Genomic DNA, 19,912 nt, shown 5'->3' with positions numbered 1-19,912 from the left:
CCGTTTCCAGTCCGTCCTGCCCCGGCCCCTGGCCCAGCCTCGGCAGCCGCGGACGCATCTCCAACGACCCAGCTTTGAGTGGAATCACACAGCTGCAGTTTGGGGCCTGGCTCACCCCTGGTGCTGGGTGTACCAGCATCCCGTTCCGTCGGGGTGCTGAGTGGTACCCCGTGTAGAGACGCCCCACTGTTTATCCGCTCATTTGCTGAGAGCACGCGTGTGGCTCTGGTTTAGGCGATTCCGAGCAGGGGCGCTCAGGTCCTGCGCAGGTGTCGTGTGAGTGCACGCTCCCATTTCCCCGGGAGCCGTCCTGGCTCAGCTGACCCTCCGGTGGCATGGTGACTGTGTCTGCAGGCCTGGTCCATCGCCCCTCCCATCTGGCCCTCCCGACCCGGCTCAGAACAGCCTGGTTAGAAAGTCAATCTGGCCCCTCCTCCAGCCGCCTGACCCAGGCCTCTCCCAATGACTCCCATCAGCAGGGCAGATCCCCAAATAACGTGGTTTTTCGTTCAATGTTGTTTTGTTATAATATTGAAAAAATATGTAGAAAAAATATTTGCCCTCAGCCCAGCTGTCTGTACGGGTTTTCTCCAGAGATCCCCGCTTCCTCCCACATCCCAGAGGAGCACGTGGGAGGACCAGCCTGTCCCGGTCTGAGTGAGTGTGTGTGTGCGGCCTGGGATGGCCGGGCGGGGTCCCTGGCGCCTGAGCTGCCATGTGGGCGCTGAGTCCCCGGACCCTGACTGGCCTCAGCAGGCTGGGAAAGAGCTCGCACACCCGGTTTTACTCACCGCTCTGAACTGTATGCCTGGCTCCCATTTATTTCAATGTTATTGGTTTTTTAACTCTTATTTATTGATTTGAGAGAGATGCATTAATGGTTGTGTCTTGTATGTGCCTTGACTGGGCGTTGAGCCCACAGCCTTGGTGAATCGGGGTGATACTCTGACCCAGTGGTCGGCAAACTCATTAGTCAACAGAGCCAAATATCAACAGTACAACGATTGACATTTCTTTTTGAGAGCCGAAAACCGACTTCTGCGCATGGGCCGCGGAGTTTCAGTTGCACTGTACATGCGTGCCCGCATGTGGTATTTTGTGGAAGAGCCACACTCAAGGGGCTAAAAAGCCACATGTGGTTCCTGGGCTGCAGTTTGCTGACCACTGCTCTAACCAACGGACCTACCTGGCCAGGGTCAATGCTTAATACTAGAAGAGTTTTGGGTCTTTGTTTAGAAGTTTGGTGGTGTTTTTGTAATCACAAATACGCCACATGAGCTCCTGTAGATAGCCATTAACCCATGGTAAAACCGGGTCCTCACACATCATTTCACTGAAAGTGCAGTTTCCGAGCGCCTGTCGATGCCGTTGCTTGAGGACTGGCCGATCTTCCTCTCGGACCCAGAGCCCACCCTCCTGGGTCCCTGGGCCCGGGGAGCGGCCTTTCTCAGGCCACAGGGCTTTCTTTGCGCCTGCAGACATCTGCTCACTGAGAAAGGCCCCTGGCCCTGCTCTGAGCACAGCTTGTGCCGGGGGCCTTGCTGGGCCCCTGAGTGAGAAACGAGCAGACACTGCGGTGGGAGGTCATTTGTCAACGTTATCAGCGCGTGCCCGCTGGCGGGAGCAGGGAGCTCTGCCTTCCTTTTCCGCCATCACTCCGGAGCCAGTGTCTTTCCCACTGCTCGGGGCCTCGTTTTTGTGCCGCTGGTGGGTGATGTCGCTGTTTAATGGCCCCCACATGCTGCCGGTGTTCCCAGTGCCGGGCGGCGGGAGGCTCCTGAGGGAAAAGAGTGGGTCAGGTGAGCTTCAGTGCTGTTGGCTGGGCGTTCGGTGTTAATGAGTCAACAACAGGAGGCGTCTTGCGAGGATATGTCCTGTTTGGTTCGTGGAAACGTGACCAGAGGCTGGAAGGAGCCTGCCCCGTGTGTCCTCGGCAGCAGCGGCTCAGTCCCTGCTGATCTATCTGCCGGACTGCAGAGCCGCTGTGACTGACAGGCTGTGCCCACCACCCACCCTCCTTCAGCGTGCCGTTGTCTGGACATCGGTACCCACCTACACATTTCTGCACACAGATCACTAACTAGGGTTTAATATTCTACGGCTCTTTTTCACTGAGGGTTCCAAATACAAGGAAGTGAACAAATCTTAAGCATACATTCTCAGTTAAAGGATTTCAGAATCCCGTGGAATCCAGCGTCCAGCATCGTCACCCCAGAAAGCTGACGGTAGATCCTTTTAGGTTATTTGCCAAACCAGGTTCTTATTTACCTAAATAGCCTTCATTCCTTCTCCCCATATGCGATCATACTTCCCGCCACACGCCTCACTGTGTTCAATGGCTCTACGGAAGCTTGCATCCGAGTTAAACCCTGAATGTTGAAGCCGACCCCTGGCGAATGTGTGTGTTCTGGAAACTTGTCTGGGAAGGCAGGGGGCAGAGCCCAGGAGGAATGACTGGTGCTTCGGGGAGTGGGGGGACGGGAGGAGGGCTCAGTAAGGGTCCTCTGATGAGCAGACCCTGCTGGGCTTCAGGGCCTCTGCGCGGGCTGTTCCCCCTGCCGCCTGCTCTCCTCACGCCTCAGGGGAAGTTAGCCGCCCCCCTCAGCTCCGTCAGACCTGCCTCTCAGACGGAGGCCATCCCAGCGGCAGTTAATGAAGCAACAATAGGAGGCGTCTTCCAAGGTTTCCTCTATAGCACCGACCTGCTGTCACTGTTCCGCTGCCCTGCCCTGTGTCCGGCATCCCTCCCCGCAGACTGCCGTTTCAGGACGGCAGGGCCACGTCTGTCTTTTCGTCCCTGTCCCGGCTCCGCCTGACGCACAACAGGGATTCAACCCGTGTTTGGGGATGAAGGAGTGGGTCCAGGTGTGCGTGACCCCGCGCGGGTGCCTGGCTCCCCGCACAGGGTCTGCAGAGCCCGGGGCGGACCTGGGACCCCCGATGTGGGCCCAGCAGGCGGGGCTCCTCCCGGTGCCCTCTCTCCGCCGTGTCCGGCCCGGCCTGCGCTCAGGAAGCGGCCCGGGCCTGACGCCTGGCTTTGCCCGCAGGGCTGGCGGCCATGCCGGACCCCGCGGCGCACCTGCCCTTCTTCTACGGCAGCATCTCGCGCGCCGAGGCGGAGGATCACCTGAAGCTGGCGGGCATGGCGGACGGGCTGTTCCTGCTGCGCCAGTGCCTGCGCTCGCTGGGCGGCTACGTGCTGTCGCTGGTGCACGACGTGCGCTTCCACCACTTCTCCATCGAGCGCCAGCTCAACGGCACCTACGCCATCGCGGGCGGCAAGGCGCACTGCGGGCCCGCCGAGCTCTGCGAGTTCTACTCCCGGGACCCCGACGGGCTGCCCTGCGCCCTGCGCAAGCCGTGCAACCGGCCGTCCGGCCTGGAGCCGCAGCCCGGCGTCTTCGACTGCCTGCGCGACGCCATGGTGCGCGACTACGTGCGCCAGACCTGGAAGCTGGAGGTGAGGCCTCCGGGGCGGGGGCTCGGAGCGGGGAGGGGTTCCCTCAGGTTTGGGAGCTGGAGGGCTGGGCCCCTGGGAGTGGCCTCCGAGGGGGCCTGACTGCGGGAAGGAAGGGGGAGGTGGCTCTGGACGGGACCAGGCGAGGCTTGGGCGGAGGGCAGGCAGTGGGCGGTGTCTTTGATCCCCTGCATTAGTCAGGGTGCTCCACTACCAGTGTCCGACCTCCAGCTGGAGAGGACTGGGGGCTCGGCCCTGGGCCCCGGGCTGGGAGGGACCTGACGGGGAGGTGGAGGAGATGGACACGGGTTCCTGGCCGCGCTTTGCCGTCACTGACCAGTGCCCCTGCCCCGGTCCCCAGGGCGAGGCGCTGGAGCAGGCCATCCTGAGCCAGGCACCCCAGGTGGAGAAACTCATCGCCACCACGGCCCACGAGCGGATGCCCTGGTACCACAGCAACCTGACCCGCGAGGAGGCCGAGCGCAAACTCTACGCCAGCTCGCAGACTGACGGCAAGTTCCTGTATGTGGGGCCGGGCTGGGAGGTTCAGTGTGTGGGGCCTTCTGTGGGAAGCAGCGGGGTGTTCGGGCTGTAGCTGGGCGGCCTGGGCGGGATCCAGAGCCTGCCACTTGCTAGCTGGGACGTGTGGCAAGCAGGTGGCGTTCCTCCTTCACTCAGCACACAGTGACTGAACCCCTACCTGGGCCAGGCTCCGAGGACCGGCAGTGAACAAAGCAGACAGCTCCCGTCCTGTGGAGCAGGGAGACAGAAAGCCAATAAAGAGTGTGTCAGGAGGCAGGCGGGCGCTGTCCAGGTGGGAGGGTGAGATCAGGGGCAGGAAAGGCCTTTGCTGCTGTGGCTTCCGAGCGAAGACCCAAGAGGTGAGCGGTGAGCCGGCGGCCCTCTGGGAGACGGGGGATCTGGCCGGTGGAAATGCGAGGACAAAGACCAGGGATGCTGTAGTGAGCCCTCAGAGAGCCCTGAGCAGCCATGCCGCAGCCGAGTTACCATTACACTCCGGAGGACTGCAGCTGTGCAGCAGCCCCAGTCACCATCACCATCACCATCACCATCACCACCACCACCACCACCATCACCACCATCACCACCACCACCACCACCACCATCACCACCACCATAACCACCATCACCATCACCACCACCACCACCATCACCATCACCACCATCACCACCACCATAACCACCATCACCACCATCACCACCACCATCACCATCACCACCACCATCACCATCACCACCATCACTACCACCACCACCACCACCACCATCACCACCACCATAACCACCATCACCATCATCACAACCACCATCACCATCACCACCACCACCACCACCACCACCATCACCACCATCATCACCACCATCACCATCACCTTCACCACCACCACCATCACCACCACCACCACCACCTTCACCACCATCACCACCATAACCACCACCACCATCACCACTATCTCCATCACCACCATCACCACCATCACCATCAGCACCACCACCATCACCACCACCATCACCACCATCACCACCACCACCACCACCATCACCACCATCACCACCACCATCACCACCATCACCACCACTACCACCATCACCACCATCATCACCACCATCACCATCACCTTCACCACCACCACCACCATCACCACCACCACCACCACCACTATCTCCATTACCACCATCACCACCATCACCACCATCATCACCACCATCACCATCACCTTCACCACCACCACCACCATCACCACCACCACCACCACCACCACCACTATCTCCATTACCACCATCACCACCATCACCATCACCACCACCACCACCACCATCACCACCATCACCACCACCATCACCACCATCATCAATACCATCACCATCACCTTCACCACCATCACCACCATCACCTTCACCACCATCACCACCATAACCACGACCATCACCACTATCTCCATCACCACCACCACTACCACCATCAACATCACCATCACCACCATCAACATCACCATCATCACCATCATCACCATAACCACGACCATCACCACTATCTCCATCACCACCACCACCACCATCACCACCACCACTACCACCATCACCATCACCACCACCACCATCACCATCACCACCATCAACATCACCATCACCACCATCACCACCATCAACATCACCATCACCACCACCATAACCACCACCATTACCACCACCACCACCATCACCATCACCACCACCACCACCACCATCACCACCATCATCACCACCACTATCATCACCATCACCTTCACCACCACCACAACCACTATCATCACCATCATCACGACCATTATCACCATCACCACCATCATCACAATCATCACCACCACCACCACTACCATCACCACCACCACCATCACCACCACTATAACCACTATCACACCACCATCACGACCATCATGACCATCACCACCACCATCACCATCATCACCATCACCACCACCATCACCACCATCACCACCACCATCACCATCACCACCATAACCACCACCACCATCACCACCACTATCATCATCACCCACCACTATATCATCACCACCATCACTACCACCACAACCACTATCATCACCATCATCACGACCATCATCACCATCACCACCTCCATCACCTCCATCACCACCACCACCATCATCATCACCACCTTTACCATCACCATCACCACCACCACCACCACCATCACATCACCATAACCATTACCATAACCATCACCATCACCGTCACCACCATCATCACAACAACCATTACAACCATCACCACCACCATCATCACCACCACTACTGCCACCATCACCATTACAACCATTACCATCATCACCACCACTACCAGAGAGAGAGAGAGAGAGAAACATCGATGTGAGAGCATTGACTGGCTGTCTCCTGCATGCCCCCCTACTGGGGATCAAGCCCATGACCCAGGTATGTGCCCTGACCAGGAATCCAACCAGCAACCTTTTGGTGCCCAGGATGATGCCAAACCAACCGAGCCACTTCAGCTAGGGCCCAGCGCAGCTTTGACTTGTTTCATACCTTAACCTCCCACGGAGGACGTCTGACACGGAGTTCCATTGCCCAAAGGAAACGCTGGCAGAGACTGTGCGTTGACACAGAGGTTAGGACAGGCTTCGCGTTACCCGTCTATGGATAGGAGGCGTCCCCGGAGAACCAGGGCCCATGGCTTTCAACACCAGCAGGCCTGTCGTGATGACAGGCGCTCTGGAGGGCACGGTGGCTTGGAGGCTCAGAGGCGGAGGACCAGCTGGCCGTGGAGGGTGAGCTGGAGGAGGGAGGACCTGGCCCAGGAGAGAGACTGAGGCTGGAGCTGAGGTGCAGGAGCAGTCTGAGTAGTGGCATGCTGAGGGACAGCGATGGATGCTGGGGAATGTCCAGAGGCCTGAAGCAGCCCCAGGGAGCCCGCCTGCCAGAGAGAGGCAGGGCGTGCTGCGCAGAAACGGTGGCTCCTCAGTCACCCACTGCTTTCTCCGCATGTGGAGAGTCAGGCTGAAGGCCAACGCTGGGGCACAGACCCTCACACAGGCCTGGAGGTCTCGAGGCCTGGGTCGTGCTCGGAACTGGTCCGGGCCTGAGGTCAGGGTGCAGGGTGTGATCCACGCAGGCCACCCCACCCTGACCACAGAGATGGGAAATTGTCCCCAGTGCCGCTTGCTGCCGACGCCGACTGCCTTTTTGCGTAACTGAAGCACCTGTGGTTGTTGGATTCACCGTGAAAGCAAACTAGACCCTGAGAAGGGCCGTCAGTGTACATTGTTAATGCTTCTTCCCCTCTTCTGGATGTCCCCTTCGGGAGTCTGACTGAAGCCGGACCCCTCCCATGCGTGCCCCACAGTGGCCAGTTGTGTGAGGTGTGTGTGGGTAGACGTGCTCTCACCGCACACAGGCACCATCTTTAAGGGGCTCAAAATATCTTATTTTGGCAAATTTCCAGCAGAGGACAATCAAGCATCTCATTCTGCCGCAGGTCGGTCTGTTACAATAGGTGGTAATGGTGGTGGCAGTGACTCGCTCTGTCTGCGTGGGGTGTCCCATGACCTCGCCACAGGGCTGTGCTTACCTTTGTCTCTACGTGTGGACATGACTTTCCCTGAGAATGGTCCTGAGTCCACCTGTGTAGGCCTGTGTGTCCCCTGTGAGTGGCTCTGTGTCCACCATAGATGGCCAGCCAGCCTTCCATGCTGGCCAAGAGTCCCCTGTGGCTGAGCGAGTGTGCCCTGCGGGAGGCTGGGTGAGCGTGCCCTGTGGGAGGCTGAGTGTGCCCTGCGGGAGGCTGGGTGAGTGTGCCCTGCGGGAGGCTGGGTGAGCGTGCCCTGCGGGAGGCTGGGTGAGCGTGCCCTGCGGGAGGCTGGGTGAGTGTGCCCTGCGGGAGGCTGGGTGAGTGTGCCCTGTGGGAGGCTGAGTGTGCCCTGCGGGAGGCTGGGTGAGCGTGCCCTGCGGGAGGCTGGGTGAGCGTGCCCTGCGGGAGGCTGGGTGAGCGTGCCCTGTGGGAGGCTGAGTGTGCCCTGCGGGAGGCTGGGTGAGCGTGCCCTGCGGGAGGCTGGGTGAGCGTGCCCTGCGGGAGGCTGGGTGAGCGTGCCCTGCGGGAGGCTGGGTGAGCGTGCCCTGCGGGAGGCTGGGTGAGCGTGCCCTGCGGGAGGCTGGGTGAGCGTGCCCTGTGGGAGGCTGAGTGTGCCCTGCGGGAGGCTGGGTGAGCGTGCCCTGCGGGAGGCTGGGTGAGCGTGCCCTGCGGGAGGCTGGGTGAGCGTGCCCTGCGGGAGGCTGGGTGAGCGTGCCCTGCGGGAGGCTGGGTGAGCGTGCCCTGCGGGAGGCTGAGGGTCAGCCATGTAAGGCTGAGTGGGTGCTGTGGGAGGCCCAGTATTTTGTGGGAATCGTCACACATCTGCCCTTGGAGGGTGGGGTCTCTCTGCTCTCTGACCAGTCCTGGCTCCCCCGGTCCCTGCTGCTCCTCCGCAGGCCCTGGGGTGCCGAGCCCGGAGGGTGTGCTGGGGGCACCGTGACGGGCCCAGGTGGCTGTGGGTGACCGCCCCCCTGGTCCCCCCAGGCTGAGGCCCCGGAAGGAGCAGGGCACGTTCGCGCTGTCCATGGTCTACGGGAAGACCGTGTACCACTACCTCATCAGCCAGGACAAGGCCGGCAAGTACTGCATCCCCGAGGGCACCAAGTTCGACACGCTGTGGCAGGTGAGCGCCGGTGAGGGGCCACGGGTGCCAGGCCCCGGAGGAGGGCCGCGCTGACGCCCCCCGGTGTGAGGGGCCACGGGGGGCCAGGCCCCGGGAGGAGGGCCGCGCTGACGCCCCCCGGTGTGAGGGGCCACGGGTGCCAGGCCCCGGAGGAGGGCCGCGCTGACGCCCCCCGGTGTGAGGGGCCACGGGGGGCCAGGCCCCGGAGGAGGGCCGCGCTGACGCCCCCCGGTGTGAGGGGCCGTGGGGGGCCAGGCCCCGGAGGAGGGCCGCGCTGACGCCCCCGGTGTGAGGGGGGCCATGGGGTGTGAGGGGCGCCATGGGGGGCCAGGCTCCGGAGGAAGGGCCTGTGCTGATGCCTGCCCCGGTATGAGAGGGGTCATGGGGGTGCCAGGCTCACGCCCGCCCAGTGTGAGGGGGGCCGTGGGGTGCCAGGCTCCGGAGGAGGGCCGCGCTGACACTCGCCCCCGCAGCTGGTGGAGTACCTGAAGCTGAAGGCCGATGGGCTCATCTACTGCCTGAAGGAGGCCTGCCCCAATGCCAGCGCCAGCGCCAGCGCAGGTGCGCGGGGCCGCGGGGGGGGGGGGGTATGGGAGACGCCGCCCTCAGCCCCTCACACCCTCTCTGTCCCCCCAGGAGCCGCCGCTCCCACCCTCCCTGCCCACCCGTCCACGTTCACCCAGGTGAGTCAGCCGGCACCTCAGAGCTGGGGTCTCCGGGTGGAGCCGGTGTGGGGGCTCTGGGTCCTGTTCCCAGGGCGAGAAGGCCCCCCATTGCTGACCCTGGGAGTCCTCAGAGGATATGGGTCCCATGAGCGGGGCTGGTGCCCTCAGCGTGGGTCCTACTAACCCCGGTGGCCCTGACCTTTAGCCTCAGAGACGGATCGACACCCTCAACTCGGATGGATACACGCCCGAACCAGGTGGGCTCCAGAGCCGGGTGTGGCGGGGTGCTGGCGGTGGCGGTCCCGGCGGGCTTGGGTGTGCCAGGGAGGTGTGCCCGGCCTGCCCGTGGCAGGTGGCTGGGTGGGCCCTGTGCACACACGGTGCTGTCTGCATGGGCACGCCATCACGCCCACCCTGCACGTCCATGGGTGTGTGCAGACGTGCAGGGGAGAACCGTGGCCGCGCCTGGAGGCCCAGGGCACAGACACACATTGTGAAGTACCTGCTGTGTGCCAGCTCCACTCGGAGCTCACTGTGCACTGGCTCACTGGGTCCTCCTGGCTCACTGAGGGAGGCACCACAGTCATTCCCACTTACAGCCGAGACAGGAGGGAGCGGCTCTCCCAGCCACACGGGAGGCAGTGTGGGGTGAGACTGGACAGGCTCCAGAGGCCACGCTCCTAACAAGCCCGCTGCCCATGCTGGTGTGCTATACGTGTGGATGCAGTGTCCCCACGTATGTGCTCAGAGAACATACGTGGTTGTGTGTGCACATAGGCTCACCTGTGGAGCTCTTGTAAACATGGTTGCCTGGTTCCTACAGAGACATGGACGGGCATGGACGTAGGTGCATACATGTCAGTGTACACACAGGCACAGGTGTGCACATTCCAGCTGGCACACCAATGGCTACTCACACAGACATGGGTGGAAGTGTGCATGGGTGCATAAGTGTGAACACACAGGGCACACATGCTTATATGTGCACAGAGATGCACAAGCCTTTGGGGTCCAGTTGGATGTGACTTCCCAGTGCACCCACCAATGGGATCAGGAGTGCACACATGTGTGTACACACACACACATACACACACACACACGAACCCACGTGACTGTACATGCTCTAGGTGGCATGCCCCTGCCCACGGTACATGCCTTGTGGGCACTGAGGCTCCCTGCCCTCTCCCTCCTCCTGACGGGGTGCACGCCTGTGTGTGCCCAGCTCGCCTGGTGTCCCCCGAGCGTCCGCGGCCCCTGCCCATGGACACGAGCGTGTACGAGAGCCCGTATAGCGACCCCGAGGAGCTCAAGGACAAGAAGCTGTTCCTGAAGCGTGACCACCTGCTGGTGGCGGACATCGAGCTGGGCTGCGGCAACTTCGGCTCCGTGCGCCAGGGCGTCTACCGCATGCGCAAGTACGGCCGGCGCCTGCCCTGCCTGCGGGGGGGGGGGCATCCCCTGCCTGCGGGGGCGGGGGGCATCCCCTGCCTGCGGGGGCGGGGGGCATCCCCTGCCTGTGGGGGGGGGGGCATCCCCTGCCTGTGGGGCGGGGGGCATCCCCTGCCTGTGGGGGGGGGGGCATCCCCTGCCTGCGGGTGGGGGGGGGCGTCCCCTGCCTGGAAAACGGACCTGGGAGAGGACATTGCCCTTGGGGACGGCACCGAGGGGTGAGAAGCAGTGTGGGCAGGGGAGGGGGGGCTGCAGTCGCTGATCCCAGGGGAGCTGTGGGGGGCCCCTGAGCCCCTGCACCACCCCGTTGGACCCGGGCTGCGCAGGGGAGCGGTGCCTTTGAAGGAACCTCTCCGCAGAGGGGCAGGTCCGGGGAGGGCTGGCCGTGCCCCGCCCCCCTCACCCTCCGCACTCCCGGCAGCCGGGCTGAGCTCGGTCCAGGAGGGAGAGCGGGTGGCACCGCGGCGGCCTGCCCCAGCCCGGGAGGAGGCGGCAGGTGGGCACGAGGGCCGAGCAGGCGGGCTGACTGTGCGCCTCGCCGGGCAGGAAGCAGATCGACGTGGCCATCAAGGTGCTGAAGCACGGCACGGAGAAGGCGGACCGGGACGAGATGATGCGGGAGGCGCAGATCATGCACCAGCTGGACAACCCCTACATCGTGCGGCTCATCGGCGTGTGCCAGGCCGAGGCCCTGATGCTCATCATGGAGATGGCGGGCGGCGGGCCGCTGCACAAGTTCCTCCTCGGGAAGAAGTGAGCGGCTGCGGGCGGGCCGGGCACCCTGTCCGCCGTGGGTGTGCCCGCTGTGAGGGCACGCTCACTGTCACCACACGTTTACTTAGGACTTTAGAGAGAGAGCAGAAGGGGGCAGAGGGGGAGAGAGAGGGAGAGAAATCAGCTGTTCCACTTTTCCATGCGTTCATTGGCAGACTCTTGTATGTATCCTGACCGGGGATCGAACCTGCAACCTTGGATGATGCTCTAACCAACTGAGCTACCCGGACAGGGCTCATACTCATTCTGTATGTTCATAGACACACACCCAACAGGCAGCACACCCTGACACCCACACTCACACTCAACGCACAGCACACCCTGACACGCACATTCATGCCTGCCCCCGTACACCCTCACACGCACACACATGCCTGCCCCCGCACACCCTCACACACACACTCATGCCTGTCCCCGCACACCCTCACACACACACTCATGTCTGCCCCCGCACACCCTCACACGCACACTCATGCCTGCCCCCCGCACACCCTGACACACGCACACTCATGCCTGCCCTCCCCACACACACCCTCACACGCACAGTCATGCCTGCCCCCGCACACCCTGACACGCACACTCATGCCTGCCCCCCGCACACCCTCACACACACACTCATGCCTGCCCCCGCACACCCTCACACACACACTCATGCCTGCCCCACACACACCCTGACATGCACATTCATGCCTGCCCCCCGCACACCCTCACACACACACTCATGCCTGCCCCACACACACCCTGACATGCACATTCATGCCTGCCCCCGTACACCCTCACACGCACACTCATGCCTGCCCCCGCACACCCTGACACACACACTCATGCCTGCCCCCGCACACCCTCACACGCACACTCATGCCTGCCCCCGCACACCCTGACACGAACACTCATGCCTGCCCCCCGCACACCCTCACACGCACACTCATGCCTGCCCCCGCACACCCTGACACACACACTCATGCCTGCCCCCGCACACCCTCACACGCACACTCATGCCTGCCCCCCGCACACCCTCACATGCACACTCATGCCTGCCCCCCGCACACCCTCACACACACACTCATGCCTGCCCCCCGCACACCCTCACACGCACACTCATGCCTGCCCCCCGCACACCCTCACACGCACACTCATGCCTGCCCCCCGCACACCCTCACACGCACACTCATGCCTGCCCCTGCACACCCTCACACGCACACTCATGCCTGCCCCCCGCACACCCTCACACGCACACTCATGCCTGCCCCCGCACACCCTCACACGCACACTCATGCCCACAGGGCAGAGCCTGGCCTCCCTGTGGAGTCCCAGCTCTGCCTCTGACTGCTGTGACCCTGAGCAGGCTCCTCACTGGTCTGGGCCTCAGTTTCCTCATCTGTACCCCAGTGCTGCCACAGTACTTCCTCCAGCGCCCTGTGCGGCTCAGATGAGTGGTATCCATGGCGTGCTTAGCCTGGGCTGGCACTGCGTGTGAGGCTGAGTCCCAGCCCCGAGCCCTCACTGCTGCCCCTCCGTCCTCCTGGCCCAGCACCTGGCCCAGCTCCTGGCGCACAGGCAGTCCGGTGGCTGTCTGACCAGGGGCTCAGCGCACTGCAGCCCGCTGGCTGTGGCCCTGCGTGGCTGTCTGACCAGGGGCTCAGCACACTGCAGCCGCTGGCTGTGGCCCTGCGTGGCTGTCTGACCAGGGGCTCAGCGCACTGCGCCCGCTGGCTGTGGCCCTGCGTGGCTGTCTGACCAGGGGCTCAGCGCACTGCAGCCCGCTGGCTGTGGCCCTGCGTGGCTGTCTGACCAGGGGCTCAGCGCACTGCGGCCGCTGGCTGTGGCCCTGCGTGGCTGCATGTGTGAAGGGCTGTAAACAGACAAATGCCGGGACACAGGGCAGAGGCCACATGCTGAGGCCAGAGTATTCCTGTCGACCTGGCCGTTTACAGAAGAGTTCGCCGACCTCCATCTAAAGGAATTGCAGTCTCACTTGTGTTCCCTCGGCCTCATCTCTTACTGTCACACCCGATCCCACTAACCCGGCAGTGCCCCCGCACGCTCGCTGGCAGCCCGCCCTGGCCCTCGCCCTCGCCCCGCCGGGCCCGGCTCATGCCCAGTCCCTGCCCAGTGTTCGGGCAGTTTCTCTGTGACGGGACTATACAGCCCTTGGGATTCGTCCCTTTTGTCCCTTTTGGGACAAAAGGGGAAAGATGGTTGCCTGCATTCTGGTGGGAGAAGAGGCTTTAAATAAGTACACAGTGAAGTGCTGGGTATGCGGGAGATAAGAACAATGGCAAAGGGCTCGGAGTGCCAGGCGGGAGGGGAGGAATGAGAGGCGAGGTCTGCGCAGACAGGGAGGCAGCCGGGCACAGCTGGGGGGGGGAGTGTTTTAGGCAGAGGGCGGGCACAGCCAGTGCAAAGGTCCTGCGGTCACCCAGCCTGGTGCCGGGAGGACGGTGAGGGGCCTGTGGCTGGAAGGGATGCGGGTGAGAAGGGGAGGGACGTGTTTTGCAGAGCCCTGTGGGCGCGGGTAGGACTTGAACGTTGACCCTGAGTGAGATGGGCACCTGTGTGGCTGTGAGCAGAGGGGGGCTGACTCTTCTGTGGGGAAAACCCAGGAGGGTGCGGGTTAGGGGACTGTTCGGTCCAGGGAGGGGTGACGGAGGCTGGACCAGTGGAGGCCGCGGTGGAGAAGCAGGAGGCGCTGGAGGGGCTGAGGGCAGAGCTGATGGCTGATGTTGGGCTGAGAAAGGGCAGCCGAGGCAGGTTCTGGCCGGAGCACATGAGAGGCTGGAGCTGCTGGGGGAGGGGAGGGAAGGGCCGCTGTGTGTGTGTGTGTGTGTGTGTGAGTGTGTGTGTGTGTGATTGTGTGTGTGAGTGTGTGTGTGAGTGTGTGTGTGATTGTGTGTGTGAGTGTGTGTGTGTGAGTGTGTGAGTGTGAGTGTGTGAGTGTGAGTGTGTGAGAGTGTGTGTGTGTGAGAGTGTGTGTGTGTGATTGTGTGTGTGTGTGAGTGTGTGTGTGTGAGTGTGTGTGTGTGAGTGTGTGAGTGTGAGTGTGAGTGTGTGAGTGTGTGTGTGAGTGTGTGTGTGTGATTGTGTGTGTGAGTGTGTGTGTGAGTGTGTGTGTGTGAGTGTGTGAGTGTGAGTGTGTGAGTGTGTGTGAGTGTGTGTGTGAGAGTGTGTGTGTGATTGTGTGTGTGATTGTGTGTGTGTGTGAGTGTGTGTGAGTGTGTGTGTGTAATTGTGTGTGTGTATGAGTGTGAGTGTGAGTGTGTGTGAGTGTGAGTGTGTGTGTGTGTGTGAGTGTGTGTTTGTGTGTGAGTGTGAGTGTGTGTGTGCGGTTTAGCTTTGTCCTTAACCATCATTGAGGTACCCTCGGGCCTGAGGGAACGGGGAGAATGCAGACAAATGGTTAGTGGGGGATCTGGCACGGGGGTGCAGTTTACCGCCTGGGCCTGCGGGAGGCAGGCTCCGCTGTTGCTCACGCCGCGTGCCCAGCCCCTGCCTGGCGCAGCCGGTGCCCGGTTAGCATGAGCACCCGCCCGGCTGGGGTTTGGCCCCCAGGGAGCTCAGGCTGCACCTGCTGACCCCCCCCCCCCCCCAGGGAGGAGATCCCGGTGAGCAACGTGGCGGAGCTGCTGCACCAGGTGTCCATGGGGATGAAGTACCTGGAGGAGAAGAACTTCGTGCACCGCGACCTGGCGGCCCGCAACGTGCTGCTGGTGAACCGGCACTACGCCAAGATCAGCGACTTCGGGCTGTCCAAGGCGCTGGGCGCCGACGACAGCTACTACACCGTGAGCCCGGGGCCGGGCGGGGTCCCCACGGGGGCGGGTCCCCACGGGGGCGGGTCCCCACGGGGGCGGGTCCCCACGGGGGGCGGGGTCCCCACGGGGGCGGGGTTCCCAGGGTGGGGGGCGGGGTCCCCACGGGGGCGGGGTCCCCACGGGGGCGGGGTTCCCAGGGTGGGGGGCGGGGTCCCCACGGGGGCGGGGTTCCCAGTGTGGGGGGCGGGGTTCCCAGTGTGGGGGGCGGGGTTCCCAGGGTGGGGGGCGGGGTTCCCAGGGTGGGGGGCGGGGCCCCCACTCCGGCCCCAGCAGCGTCCCCCCACAGGCCCGCTCGGCGGGGAAGTGGCCCCTGAAATGGTACGCGCCCGAGTGCATCAACTTCCGCAAGTTCTCCAGCCGCAGCGACGTGTGGAGCTACGGGGTCACCATGTGGGAGGCCTTCTCCTACGGCCAGAAGCCCTACAAGGCAGGGGGCGGGCGGCGGGGCGGCTGGGTGCGAAGGGGGGAGGGGGCGGGCTGGGTGGGAAGGGGGGAGGGGGCGGGCTGGGTGCGAAGGGGGGAGGAGGGGGCGGGCTGGGTGGGAAGGGGGGAGGAGGGGGCGGGCTGGGTGGGAAGGGGGGAGGAGGGGGCGGGCTGGGTGGGAAGGGGGGAGGAGGGGGCGGGCTGGGTGGGAAGGGGGGAGGAGGGGGCGGGCTGGGTGGGAAGGGGGGAGAGGGCGGGCTGGTGCGAAGGGGGGAGAGGGCGGGCTGGGTGCGAAGGGGGGAGGAGGGGGCGGGCTGGGTGCGAAGGGGGGAGGAGGGGGCGGGCTGGGTGGGAAGGGGGGAGGAGGGGGCGGGCTGGGTGCGAAGCGGGGAGGGGCGGGCTGGGTGGGAAGGGGGGAGGAGGGGGCGGGCTGGGTGCGAAGGGGGGAGGAGGGGGCGGGCTGGGTGGGAAGGGGGGAGGAGGGGGCGGGCTGGGTGCGAAGCGGGGAGGGGCGGGCTGGGTGGGAAGGGGGGAGGAGGGGGCGGGCTGGGTGCGAAGCGGGGAGGGGCGGGCTGGGTGGGAAGGGGGGAGGAGGGGGCGGGCTGGGTGCGAAGGCCTCCGGGAGGCCCGGTTGGTTGCTCACGTGCCCTGGGCTCTCTGAGCAGAAGATGAAGGGGCCGGAGGTGATGGCCTTCATCGAGCAGGGCAAGCGCATGGAGTGCCCGCCCGACTGTCCGCCCGAAATGTACGCGCTGATGAGCGACTGCTGGACCTACAAGTGAGTGCGGGCGGGGCCCGGCCCGGCATCAACCCAACAAAACTGCGGGGTGTCATCCACCCAAAGACGGTCCCACAGGCAGGGGCTCTGCCTCTGCTCAGCTCTCCCACTCCCTCCGCTGCCCCCACCGGGGGACACCCAGCCTCCGGCACCTCAGCCCCAGCCCCACAGCCCGTCAGCATGCTGTCCCCCAGGGCTCAGACAGGTGACCACTCTCACCCACTGCGGTCCGGCTCTGAGGCCCATCTGGTCAGCCCCACCAGCCAGACGGCACCCCGCAGTACGCAAACACTCAGTATGTCTGCTCCCCCCGCTGTCTGATCCAAGCTGAACACGTGAAAGCCCAACTCCGAATACCGTCAACAGCCCCATTTCCATCAGACAGCGGGCAGCACGGACCAGACAGGCAGTCTCCTTACACGGATCACGCAGCGCGTGTACATCCCAGCCCCCAACCCCATTGCTCCACTACCAACACCTGTGACCCTGACAGGCAGACATCCAGGCAGGCCCATAAACAGACCCCTCTGTGGTAAATAAATAGCAAGTGACCAGCCTTCCCTACCTAACGTTCACCCGCTCCACTGGAAACACCGACCACACCCACACCCACACGCAGAGCCTGGTACCCCACACATGCCACCAGCCCCGCACGCACCAGCCGCCGCTCAGCTCCTCAGCCTCTGTGCCCGCATGGGAGCACAGCGCACCCATATGCGTCCACACCCTGCCCCCATTGCCCTGCCCGGGCACGTCACATGCTCAGCACGCCAGCACTCCGTCAGCCGAACCCTCAGTGCATTCAATGCATACGCCTTTACCAGTTAACACCCAGCATCCTGTGTGTCTGCAGCCCTCCTATCAGCCAACCCTGAGTTCCTGTCTCACACCTTAAAGACCCCTCCTTACCCCGAACTTCACCACCTGGGCGCCCCGGGGTTTCTGAGCCCCTGCATGCCCACCCCAGCCGGACTGGGTTCCGGCTGGCGGTCAGTGGCCTGGTCTGCCCACCCCCACAGGTGGGAGGACCGCCCGGACTTCCTGACTGTGGAGCAGCGCATGCGGACCTACTACTACAGCTTGGCGAGCAAGCCCGAGGGCCCCCCGGAGGGAGGGCAGGGGGCCAAGCCCGCCAGTGCCTGAGCGCCCCCTGCCCCGCCGTCCGGTGACTCCAGCCCTTCCCGGCCGGTGTGGCTGGGCCAGCCCCTTCCCCCGCAGCTGGGCTGTGAGCGGGAAGCTGAGGCCCAGGCCTGACTGTTAGGCACGTCCTGCCTGGGCACCGTCCTTTCTGGTGGGGAGGGGATGCCCTGAGGGGGGGTGTAGCCTGGCCCTGGGCTGGCATGTACTGGGGCCCTGAGCTGAGGGGCTTACAACCAGGACCCTCCTTCCCCGCCGAAGGGGAAGACTCTGGATCTGCAGGTGGCACGCCCTCAGCCACCGGAATAAACCAGCTTCTCCCTGTGTGAGATTCCTCCTCTTTTTGGGTGGGGGCGGGCCAGGAAAACCCCTCTTGTGTGGGACTGGCTTTCCCACTTAACCACGGGGCATTGGAGAAGCCAGGCAGGTACTGTGGGCTGTGGGCACGGCCTCAGCTTCCCGCCTCAGTGACTGCGCCTGGAGGGGCCGATGGCTGCTGACCCCCCTCCCCACGCCCCGGCGCCTGCTCCGCCTCCAGCCTCTCCTGGGCGGTCACAGCCGGAGTGTCCAGCACCGGGTGCCCAGGTGCCAGCTCAGTCCCGCTCAGCACGCCTGTCCCTAAGCTCCGTGGCCTCAGTTTCCCCACGTGGAAAGCTGGGACGTTGGATCGCAGAACCCAGCCGGTGGGGCGAAATGAAGCCAAGCAGCTCCCCATCCCGGTCCGTCCTGGGCCGGCCCAGGCCCCGGGCAATGCCTCTTGGCTCCGCCCCAGAGCGATGGGCTCGGGGCCCAGGACCCGCTCAGAGCCCGGGGAGGCAGCGCTCCGTGGTTTCTGGGAAGGCGGCTGTTCTTCTCCCTGTGGTGCCCGGGCGGCCTGTGGCTGTTTGTGCGGTTATGGGGGGGCTGGGGCTCCAGCCGCTGTGCAGAGTGGGAGCGGGAGGCCCGGTGGGTGGCACCTGAGAGCAGAACCCCTGGCCTCTGTGACCTGTGAGTATGTGATCCAGTGTGGCTGGGCCAGGAAATGGACGCTGAGAGGATTAACAGGTGCAGACCTTGCTGTGATGTCACCATTTACTGTTGAGTTTTAATACTTGATACCGACGCCTCATATGAGCATATTGAATGAACTTTGTAGTCTACATGGAAGTGAATTCAGAGGCCCCCAGCGATCCCGCCCGCTGACTCTCGGAGGCCAGCTGCGCTGCGTTTGGAGCTGCCGGTGAAGGTGTGGGCTTTTCTGAGGGCCTCCCAGCCCTGCATCTAGAGTGAGAACAGACCAGGAGGGCGCAGGGACCCTAAAGTTAAAGACACGAACTCGAATCACTCCCATGTTTGTCACTCTCTGTGACCACTTGGAGATTTTGTGTTTAAAATGTGAACCAGTGAGGCCTGGCGAACCATGAGATAGATTAGCTGTAGTTGGAAAAAGCGTATAAGTTCATGCAGGAACCATATTCCTGCATCTGAATAACACCATTAAAATGCAAACATTGTTTTTAAACTAATGAGCAAGTCAAGAAAAAAGTCACATCAATGGTACAATCTTGTGGCTTCCCAAATTCTGTTTGCAGATACTTCAGTTTTATTAAATTCACTTGTTAGTTATGGGATAATTCACATTGCTACATAAAGCATAACATAAAGGGAAACAATGTTCACGGTCTGCATTGATTTTATTTTATTATTATTGCTGAGCATTATCTTATAGGAAGGCGGTGTTCAGGTGTCCCGCTCTGGGGGTCCCATACACCCCGAACGCTGTGGCGCTCCCAATAACCGCTTGTTGAGCCAATGAAAGAGGGTGCGGTTTCACCCAGCCGCCACCAGGTGCCGCTGTTCCCGCAGCCAAGGCCGCTCGGCTCCTGCCCGGCCCTGCGTCTGGGTCTCTTATGTGGGGGCGCGACCCCAGGCTCCTCCCTGCTCTGCAGGTGCCCCCGCTCCGCGCCGCCCTGCCTCCTGCAGTCCATTTTTCTTCCAGGGTTCCCCAATCATATCACCCCCGCCCCCGCCGCAGCGGCTTTCCCCAAACTTTGGGGAAAGGATCTTAACTGAACTGAGTGACAATCCTGGCTCCGGCACCTCGGAAAAGGCCTGTTATCTCAGGCCGGGCCCTGGGGACAGAGAGGGTCCTGGGGACCCGGAGAGAGAGCACCAGCTGACGTTTGGGGGAGAGTGTTCTGGGCAGAG

At 63.1% G+C, this 19,912-nt stretch overlaps 1 protein-coding gene across 4 annotated transcripts in view; it reads left to right on the top strand.

The window, feature by feature from the left end:
* The window catches only part of ZAP70 (zeta chain of T cell receptor associated protein kinase 70), a 31,090-nt gene extending 13,023 nt beyond the window's left edge, over positions 1 to 18,067 (top strand). For 2 of the 4 annotated variants that reach the window (XM_084900416.1, XM_084900415.1), the window contains exons 2-13: positions 3,048 to 3,460; positions 3,819 to 3,979; positions 8,549 to 8,687; positions 9,161 to 9,248; positions 9,324 to 9,370; positions 9,558 to 9,609; positions 10,575 to 10,767; positions 11,348 to 11,554; positions 15,165 to 15,357; positions 15,674 to 15,814; positions 16,476 to 16,588; positions 17,608 to 18,066. In XM_084900416.1, the coding sequence (XP_084756542.1) occupies positions 3,059 to 3,460; positions 3,819 to 3,979; positions 8,549 to 8,687; positions 9,161 to 9,248; positions 9,324 to 9,370; positions 9,558 to 9,609; positions 10,575 to 10,767; positions 11,348 to 11,554; positions 15,165 to 15,357; positions 15,674 to 15,814; positions 16,476 to 16,588; positions 17,608 to 17,731 (1,860 nt within the window). In that variant the 5' untranslated portion in view covers positions 3,048 to 3,058 and the 3' untranslated portion in view covers positions 17,732 to 18,066. Of the gene's footprint in view, positions 1 to 3,047; positions 3,461 to 3,818; positions 3,980 to 8,548; positions 8,688 to 9,160; positions 9,249 to 9,323; positions 9,371 to 9,557; positions 9,610 to 10,574; positions 10,768 to 11,347; positions 11,555 to 15,164; positions 15,358 to 15,673; positions 15,815 to 16,475; positions 16,589 to 17,607 lie in introns of those variants that run through there. The other 2 variants (XM_084900417.1, XM_084900418.1) reach the window with 2 other exon arrangements.
* The last annotated feature ends 1,845 nt before the right edge of the window (positions 18,068 to 19,912 follow it).

Source organism: Pipistrellus hanaki (assembly GCF_964339955.1).
Source record: "Pipistrellus hanaki genome assembly, chromosome: 12".
In the NCBI taxonomy this organism is placed as follows: domain Eukaryota; kingdom Metazoa; phylum Chordata; class Mammalia; order Chiroptera; family Vespertilionidae; genus Pipistrellus; species Pipistrellus hanaki.
The sequence above is the reverse complement of the archived record's forward strand: the minus strand, read 5'-3'. Positions and strand labels throughout refer to the sequence as shown.